This window comes from Morone saxatilis, unplaced genomic scaffold (genome assembly GCF_004916995.1).
Source record: "Morone saxatilis isolate NCDOM2014 unplaced genomic scaffold, NCSU_SB_2.0 Contig2, whole genome shotgun sequence".
Classification (NCBI taxonomy): Eukaryota; Metazoa; Chordata; class Actinopteri; family Moronidae; genus Morone; species Morone saxatilis.
In genome coordinates, this window is record NW_023339762.1 from 9,038,708 (window position 1) to 9,048,568 (window position 9,861).

At 38.0% G+C, this 9,861-nt stretch overlaps 2 protein-coding genes across 2 annotated transcripts in view; one reads left to right on the forward strand and one right to left on the reverse strand.

Moving 5' to 3' along the window:
• Positions 1–2,961, forward strand: part of LOC118329935 (AP-3 complex subunit beta-2) — a 35,190-nt gene extending 32,229 nt beyond the window's left edge. The window contains exon 27 of the mRNA XM_035664288.1: positions 290–2,961. Coding sequence (XP_035520181.1) covers positions 290–440 — 151 coding nt within the window. The 3' untranslated portion in view covers positions 441–2,961. The remainder of the gene's footprint in view (positions 1–289) is intronic.
• Positions 2,962–3,549: 588 nt separating this feature from the next.
• sv2 (synaptic vesicle glycoprotein 2) overlaps positions 3,550–9,861 on the reverse strand; it is a 10,158-nt gene continuing 3,846 nt past the window's right edge. Inside the window, exons 6-13 of the mRNA XM_035664834.1 lie at positions 9,173–9,336; positions 9,003–9,083; positions 8,541–8,639; positions 7,665–7,753; positions 6,789–6,916; positions 5,867–5,962; positions 5,340–5,499; positions 3,550–4,762 (exon numbers count right to left, since the gene is read on the reverse strand). Coding sequence (XP_035520727.1) covers positions 4,579–4,762; positions 5,340–5,499; positions 5,867–5,962; positions 6,789–6,916; positions 7,665–7,753; positions 8,541–8,639; positions 9,003–9,083; positions 9,173–9,336 — 1,001 coding nt within the window. The 3' untranslated portion in view covers positions 3,550–4,578. The remainder of the gene's footprint in view (positions 4,763–5,339; positions 5,500–5,866; positions 5,963–6,788; positions 6,917–7,664; positions 7,754–8,540; positions 8,640–9,002; positions 9,084–9,172; positions 9,337–9,861) is intronic.

Consider the following 9,861-nt stretch of genomic DNA (forward strand, 5'->3'; position numbering starts at 1 on the left):
GTGTGTTGATTTTAACACAGTGTGAATATATTATGGTCATTTAGCCTTTTCACTTCATTTTTAGTGCTAGTATTTGGCTAAATCAGAGAGCATTTCAACAGCCAGGACCACAGATAGGTAGATAGAGAGCAGAGATACTCGTTCATAAACTTGTCAGAAGCTGCTGATTGGCTGATTGATTGATTGATTTGTATCCCTCCTTTATTTCTGTGGCTTCGTCTTTACTTCCAATCTTTTGCTGCTTTGACCTCAGTCCTCCTGTTCCTCCTCCTGATCATCCTGTCCACAGGTTCGCAGGCAGGACGGTGACCAGCAGCAGCTTGGTGTTGGTCACCGTGGCGACCAAAGAGGAAGGAGCCGCCCAGCTGACGGTCAACTGTGAGAAAATGTTGATCGGCACCATGCTGGTGAAGGACATCCTCCTGGCTTTGACGCAGTGACGTGTGCCGCGACATTTTTGCCCTCTGCCCCCTCTCACATATCGTCCGAGACTCATCACACTTGTAGCATCTCCTCCGTTCTCCTGTAAGCAGTGAGGAAGTTTCCAGAATGTTTAATCCCAGTTTGTTGTTTGGTTCAAGAACCCTCTACTTTAAGAAATGTGACAGTTGTTGACAATCAGACATGACTGATGTTGAACCTGATATGAAATCCATCTCCCCCCTTTTAAAGTTAATTTAAATATTTATCTTGAAACATATTTTCCTTCCTTAAAGAGCCAATTGGATTTATTGGACTCCACTTTCTGAGTCAACACAAAATAGATTTGTGCATCTTTTAAGTGTTCAAAACCTTAAATTTTCTTCCACTTAATGTTATCAACGCTTTTGACTACATCTCGTGGTTTATTTGTATAGCACCTTTCAACGACAATGCAATTCAAAGTGTTTAACATAAGACATAAAAAGGCATTAAGACAAGATACGAAAGAAACATACAACAATATAGGAATATAAGAAGACAAAACGAAGATAGAAAAAAACCAAAAAAGATAAAATTAATAAAGTCACAGTGCAGCTACAGTGCAGTGCAAGCTATGAATGAAATGTATTAAATTAATAAATGACAGTGGCAAACAAAACGTTTCAAGGCTTAAAGTTAAAAAAAATGGAGAGTTAAAACAGACCTTAAGTTTTCTGGCAGTTTGTTCCAGATAATGTGTAAAAACCGAATGTTGTTTAGTTAAAAGTCTGGTCGGCTCATTATGTAGCAGTCGATCAGAGACGCACCCTGGAAACAGAGAACATCAGCTGCCTTTGGTACACTACACTTAAAAATGGGAAGAGGCCAGAATACGACCGCCGTCATGATGTGACCATTATGTACATACTTAGGTCCCTTGATAACAACTGTGCAAACTCCATCTGTTGAGGAAGGCCACAAGACAAAGTTAGTGAAGCATTTAATAACTGTATTTTCAGATAATACAAAAAACGGTCCCGCTTCACTCAAAGCATTTAGTTAAGTTTCTGCTGGACATGAGTTTTGATTAAATTATTTACAAATAAGATGCCCAAGTACTGTAGGTTATTCTTTAAGTAATTTCCCCCTGGGATTATTAAAGTATTTCTGATTCTGATTCTGATTTTTTATTCTTTCTGATAAGTGGGAGCACAAATCTTTAAATTTTTAGCTTGTTAGTTATTAGCTCTGAGACTATTTTAGGATGTAGATAACATAAGTAATAGATTATATACTGTAGGTATATATCCCCCAAAAACATGTACATACAATAAGTGAAATCAGTAAAAATCAAATACTCATTCAGTTATTGGTCATTACTTGAATGTAGCATGAAGGCTCGACTGAGACAACAACTACCTATAACTGAATCATTCCATTTTTGGACAATAAACATTGTTAATCAATAACTCTCCCGGGAATAACGAAGGATTTTCATCTCAGATTCTGCGATGTTAGCGTTTGCCTAACTGTCATAGTGCACATGTTCATTACAATAAGTGGGGCATTTCTAAAAACTGAAGATGTATAAATGTTATTATATGTATTGCAACATGTAATACAATAAGTAAGGTGTGGTGTGTCTGAGTGTGTGTGTGTGTGTGTGTGTGTGTGTGTGTGACGACACTGAATATTGACCTGGCAAACATTAACTAGCTGTTTTCAAACTGATTCAAAATGACACTTGACTTGAGATCATCATGAAGCACATTATAATGATCAGTCCACAGGACAGTAAGTGACGACTCATACGAAGACTGAAACATGATCTTACAATATTAAGTAATCAGCTAATTCTTTAACAATTCATCCTCAGAGAACATCATCCTCTCCAAAACCCAGAGTTCCACTTAATAACATAGAAAATTAAGAAAACTATATTTCCATTTTAAAATCCAGAATGTGATTTCCATTAGAGAATGAATGATTATTAGATTAAAACAGTGCTCATGATAATGTCAAACACTTTCAAGTTGAGTGTTAGCTCGATCTCATTTGTCAGGGAACGCTGTTTTCATGCCTTTTATTATTTATTGATTTCAGGTCAGAAGTCATGTGGCTTCTCTTTTGTTACGGACCCTCATGTGTCCAGTGGCAGCACATTTCTTATCTTTCACACATTGTCTGTGTATTTATTTATTTATTGTTTCTTTACTGTTGGAAAATGTAACAACCAAAGGAGTACATTACAGTCAGACGCCAGCACTCGTCGTGGAAAACTGAGCAGCAGCAGTGGACGGTTTTATTTTGGCCTTTTTTTGTATCTGTTGCGTTGTTTACCATTGAACCACTCACACCTGAAATTTCCAGTCACTGCAAACACAGTCATGATAAAGAATGTAAAGAATAAGACATTTTAATGTAAAAATCTACTGAAAAAGAGACCGCTGGATAAACCTATTCTCCAAATCATAATTCATGTCTGGCAATTTGTTTTTAATCTGCATCAGCTTTCAAATATTCAAAGTATGATTTATCATACTCTGTGTGTGTGGTTGTGAAATGTGATCCTGAAGTATTACAAGTTTATTTATTATACAAATAAAAATGACAGATACATTGTCACGTGTCTTCTGTCATATGGTCTGACAATTAATGAAAAACCACTGGACTGCAGTATCGTGATACCTCAAACTCTAAAACATTTTTAGGACATTGGAAAGTAACTAAGTTCATTATTTTTATTCTAATACTTAATGACATCTCAGAGGGAAATATTGTACTTTTCACTACATTTGGCAGCTCTATAGATTGATATTTTACATGAACAAAACATATAAGTGTATTAAATATAATAGTTTGCCTAAGATTAAACCAGTGGTTTCACCTCAACCAGCTGTAACAGTAAAATGTTTACACATTCAGTCTAATAATGTATAATAAATCAGTTAGGGGACATTTTACTGCAGATCAAGGACTTCTACTTTTAATCTTTTAGTACAATTTGCTGATAACAATAATAATAATACATACTTTTACTTCTTTGAATGCAGGACTTTTACTTGCAGTTAAGTATTGTTCCACCGCTGGTGTTCAGTGAAACCTGAGTTGTAGGAGAAATGACACCAAAGACAGCTGGGATGAACAAAAGTAGTGTTTATTGATTAAGACAATAGTCACAGTATTTTGACACCTGTCTGAAAACAAGCAGCTCTACAGAAACACTGATGAGAATATGAGCTAGCATCAGCGTGGTTGAAATAAAGGTTTGTTCATCTGTAGCCATTTTGGTCCTTTTACAATGACTGTGATGTGAAATCTTTGGTTTTTCCACAGGAATGCTGAACTGGTTGGTCCAGTTAGCGCAGGAAAATGACAGAAAGGGTACAGAAAGAAACACTTTCACAGGGAAAAGGAGTTGCATAGATTTTACAATTATTATTTGGAGTTTTTTTTTTAAAAAAAAGACACTGATGATTGTTCAGGCAAGTATCGTACAATGGCTGTGCAATGGCCTGAAAACAAATACAAAGGCCCTTTACAGAATAAATTATAAACTAAAACAAATTGTGAAGGAAAAATGTGGAATGTGCAACATTTTCTTCCTGAACTAATCCTAACTAATAGCATCCAAAACTCTAAACTGAATAATCAGCTGGAAAAAACCTGAAACATCTTTGGAGAACTCTTTGAGTCAAAGGTGACAGAAACAAAGAGACATTTATATATGAGGCCCATATAGGCCACTAATCGAATTACTGATTATACTGTACTCTTATACCCTTTTTAGATTTTTCTAGAGTTTAGAGATAGACAAAATGTTTACAGGTGTCCTTGAAAGTTCATACTCTGACGTCTGGGAAGCATTTTAATCCTCACGAGCTCACAACAGACACTGTAGTACATTTCTTTTTCTTCTTACTCACTTTCCTGAATAGTAATTCTTAGAAGCTGGAGAGAGCCCACTGTCTTCTGAAAATGATTCTCATTGTTGGCATTTTAAATGAAGCACGATAAAAAGGCACAGAGAGATGACAGAAGGCACGGGATTCAAACATCCTCCGGGAGCAGAAACAGGAGATATAAAGGCGACAACCCTCCAGTATGCTTCCACATTAAGGGGATGTTTGCTAATAATTTATTAATTTAAAATAGTGTGAGGTAGAGTCTGAGCGATCAGGTGAGCTCAGTCTGTTTGGTTTGTGGAAGCAGAAGAGCCACCAGTCCTCCCGTCAGCAGCAGAGCCGACACCAGCAGGATCGGTACGGCACAGTTTGTGTCCACCAACTTTCCAAAGACTACGTTACCCATGATCGCTGCCACTCGGCCCACTCCTGTGAAGAACCCGAGAGCAGAGGACCTGAATGAGAGAAAAAAAAAACACCGGAACATGTGAGCAGCTGTGGGCGTATTTACTAAAAACAGAGCTCATTTAATAAGTGGATAACCTCACACTCTCCCCAATACTTCTTGATTTTAAGGGCCATAACATAATCACAGCATTTCATTTATTTCTGTGAAGAAAACTAAAAGATTTTTTTTTTTAAGTTTAAGGTATTATTTAAGATCTAAGCCTATTAAGTATTTATGATTGTTGAAAGAAAAACAAACAATACAGACAATTGTATTTACAGGAAATCTGCTCAAAATTCAACCAAATTATATGATATATGATATATGATATATGATATAATTTAATAGAGTTCAATAGAAGAACTGGAAGTACCAAAAACAAGGACATTTTTTCTCAACAGTGGAATCAAAGTGTTTTGGCTTGTGACCCCTCATCACAGGTTACATCCTGCTGTCCTACGTTCACCCATTTGAAGGGTCTTGGATGTCTGAGGAGGTAAAAGCATCCACTATATTACACGGAGAAAGCATTGTTAACTTTTATGGACTTTGCTGAACTTCAGCTGAGTTTTAAGAAAAGGTACCGTAGCTGGGTCGGGTAGAGCTCTGTTCCCACCACGTCCAGGGCGTTCCAGGCGATCACAGACACGCCGCTGAAGACACACGACAGGATCAGACTCTGGCCTTTGGTCTGGACCATATAGATGAGGAAGACGCTCAGACTGGATACCAGCAGGCTGCAGGCTGGAGACACAACAAAGAGGTGAGATATCGTTCAAGGATCCAAGGCGAGAAAACTGGCGTGTTATATGCACAGACACTTCTTGACAGCGGGACCTCGTGATATCTCCCTCACTCTCTCCTCTAAGACTGTTGGTGCCACAGTGTCAGTGTCAGTTTATGAGCTGCATATGGTTAATGGTAAAGTTAGATAGTGGTTTTAGAGATGCTGGGGATTGGATGTATCTTGTATCTACCTGTATCTTATAAAACTAAAGCCTCCAAAACAGATTTAGATAAAGTTGAAAAAAATCCCATTCTTCTATTGAGCTTGAGGAGAGTGAATCTCCTAAATGAAAGTGCAATACCATTTTATAGGCATCAGACTCACAGAGTAGAGTTTTTCCTCCTGTGCTGTCCATCATAAGGATGGTGAAGATGTTTCCCGGTAAGTTGGATGCAGCGATGAAGAAGCCTTCCATATACACTGTCAGGAGAGGAATAGACACAGGAAGGTGAACTGAGGACAGTAACAATAACATCCATTCATATATTGTGAACTGCATATAGGCTGTGTGAGTCTTTCTTATGGTCTTCATGACTTGCTTTTGTTTGACAAGTCTTGTAAGTGTGTTCCTTATTGTATAACTCTGTATTATTTTATTGTGCGGTTTCCTTGTTCTGACCCGTCAAGGGACTACAGATGCAAATTAGCTTAAAGCTAGAATTTTGTACGGTACATCAAATGGTCACATTTATGTTTTAAACTGTGCATGGTCCCTTTTAAATAAAACAAACCTAGGGAGAATTTACCCAATTCACCCGAGCAGCATGTCTCTGGACTGAAAAATAACATTGTCATGTTCACAGGGAGAAACAAAAATGTTAAAGGAGCACTTCCGTGAGATGCCTGAATTTCAAATTCAACGTACCACAGCAGTTTTTAAAAGAACTACATTTACTGAGACAACAAACAAAGTGACCTCCTATGATCCAAAAATTCCCTGAGCACAGCGTCTTTTATTTTGTCCTGGTTCATTTTTATCCTACCTTGTGTAACCTTTGTTATTTAAAAACCAAACCTCCACATGTTATTAATACCAATTTAACATAAATTATTAAGTCTAATTTCATAAGATGCTGAGAGAATATATCTGTACTCGGGTAATGGTTCTTGATTTTAACCTCATTCCCATGTTCTGTTTTCTTTCTGTGGATGAGCTATGAATGAGGCTGTGTTTGCTGACTGGACGGAGAAGAGAGCTGATGGCAGTAAAATCCAATATAAATTCTTAGTCATCCCAGAAACACACCTGCTGTTTTGACTGGGTAGCAGCTTTTGTTGTGGAGTGGAGACGGGAGCGACACGTTGGCACAGGGCGAGCCGCCGTCCTCAATTCTCTCAAACAGCTCTGGAAACCACATCCAGAGCCCATAGTAACTACACACACACACACACAAAGTATCTGGATTACAATAAAATATAAATAAATGTCTGAATAAAAAACCACAATTGGCCACAATCAGTTTCCATTATTCTTTCAGTCATTAGTTGAGTTACTGTTTCTTGTTTATNNNNAATAAATGTATCACTGCAAACTGCAGCACAAATGCAAACCTGTTTCTGAAATGTACACACACACTTAATACACACACTTAATATTTACAAGCTCAAACTTTTTATATATAAGCTATAGGAACACTCTCATCCAGAGATCTTTATAGAAAGAGCGAGACAGAAGCTTGAACCACACCCATTGACATGAAATAAAATATAATATATTTGAATATAATTCAAATATATTTTAATTAACCTAGCTGGTGGGCAGGAGGTAGCGTGTAACTCTGAGTAACTCGAGTACCTTCACTGGACCATGGCCGAGGCTCCTAAGCAGCGTCCAGATTGACACTTGTGTTAGATGTGGCAGAACCAGCTAACAGCTGTATATCTTTACGTCGGCAGTGAAAGCACCACAGACGAGTTGGTAACGATTACCATCTTTCTTAGCAGTTCTTTCGGTTAAGTAACATGATTTCTGGTTGTTGAAGATAAAATATTTGGAACGGTTATCTCACTGCCTGCTGTAGTCTTATTGCATCAGCAGTGTTGAAATACACATGATAAATACAACGAAGTCGACAACAGAGGAATAAAGTCTGTATATAAACGGAAAGATGGGACTTCTCACCCGAAGGAGATGCAGTAGAAGATGATGAGCAGAACGATGCTCCTGGATTTGAGTGAACCTTTAAACATCAGTTTAATAGGAAGTAAGCCCTGCAAACCAAACCAAAGAAATGATTTAGAACAAGAATGACCTATAAAAGAGAAATTATGTATCAGCAACAAGCAAGAGAACACTGTCATTAAAAAGGAATCATTAATAGTTAATATATTAAGGACTACTTCACAAGGCTGAATTACCAAACAGGGGCAGCTGCCACAGGGGCCCTGAGAGTCCAGTCTTACTGTCTGTAAACTGGTTTGTGCCAATTGTATTGAAAATATGTTTGGGAATATAACTAAAGCACAATAACTGACACTATAAAGGCCATACGGTGCTTTATGCCAATGGTTTTACTTAATCTTAGAGCTCCTCTTAAAGAGGGTCCCCATGCCAAAGTGCAGTTTTAATACTATCATGTTAAATCAAATAAACACACAGCAAACTTGGATAAAAGCTGAAATAAGTAGACGATTAATGTATTAGTCAATCAACAGAAAATAAGCATCTTGACTTGACTTGAATTTGAATTTATGATGGTGATATTTTACTATTTAATGAGATACAGAAAACCGTACTTAATAACTGTAAATAATAGTTTGCTGAAGCCCTAAACCAGGCTCCAGGTAGTGTTACAACACTGAGAAACTGTACACACTAAATAGGGAGGGGGCGGAGCAGGGTGGCAGCAAAGTTTTGCCCTGTGGCTACTTCAGGTACCACAAGGTCACATATAGAGCTTTCTCACAGCAGCCATTTTGACATGAAATAGTAGGGTAAAGACAGATGGTAACCTTAATTGGTATCATTGGTAACACCTCTTTTGTTTGTAACATTTACCTTTTTCAAAATACAGGCGAGTGTCTCTCTGCGTGACCCCCGAGCTCTGGTCTCCTTCGGTTCCTCGCTTTGCTTGGAGCTCGTACACAAACCAAATTCCTTAAAAAGAGTTCAAGATGAGAGTCGTTACACTTGAAGTAGATTATTACACTGTAGACTAAAGGAAGGAAGTGTTTAGAGAACTTGAACAAACCACATAAAAATAAATTACACATTCATTAGAAATATCACTTCCCTTTTGGCTGCGTCTTTCGTGTCTTTCAGGATCTCATTTGTGTATTTGCAGTTCATATAATTTGTTGGTTGTCTTGTGTTTCTTGGATCCGCTATTTGTTTTTTTTTTTATTTGTTGTATTTGACCATTTTCACCATTTTCACCACTCTTATTAAGCTAAACACATTTGTAGACCAAACTATGACAATGAATTATAGAGGCAAACGGGGACATTATTTAATTCATACCGGAAACTCTTTTCCTTTTCCCCACATGTTGAGCTCAAACATGAGCCGGAAGACATGGATCGCCTCTTTCTCCCGGGCAGCCTGGCAAAGGACAGAGCAAAAATCTCAAAGGCAGCTCAGAAGAAAAAAGCAGATTGCAAAACACGAGGAGTGGTCCGGCCTTCAAGTACCTCCATGAGGAACCTGGGGCTTTCAGGCATGAGCAGTCTGAAGAGGAGGGCCGAGGTGAGGCTGGGAACGGAGCAGAGCACCACAAACAGTCTCCAGCTCTGAAAGTTCAGGGATCCTAGAGAAAAACGTGCCCAGGTTCTTGGAATCACCAACCAGGCCAGGCCTGCAGACAGAAACACACACTCACTACATCACACATGGGGCTGCACATTTTCAATTTTGGAATTCTCTTATTTTGATAGTGCCTGCAAAGGAAGTTTGTACTCCTAAATGTTTGCAGCTCTGGGGTTTCCACCACCAGATTATTATAATTCTTTAGCTCCAACTATAAACAGAGACAGACATTGAATTCCAATTTCTGGATGTGTTTGTAGGGACAAAAATAAGTTTTAACTGGTTTAGTGGTTTAGACGTTTACCATGTATGCTCCTGTATTTCCTGCACCACCACCGTCACAATTAAGTAAAGGCCATGGCAAATAAATAAAAAATAAAAGTAAAATGTCTACTTTCTTTTCTTCTAAAGGAAGAAGAGAGGCTAGCATAAGACTTCAAAACATTTCCACTTGTAGGCTAATTTCAGAGTCTGGTTGTTTGCTCACTGTCAACAACTGAAACAGAGAAGCAATATCAATGTTAATTGTAACATCTGTGCTTTTCCAAAATGTCATTAAAAGGTCGACTGAGTA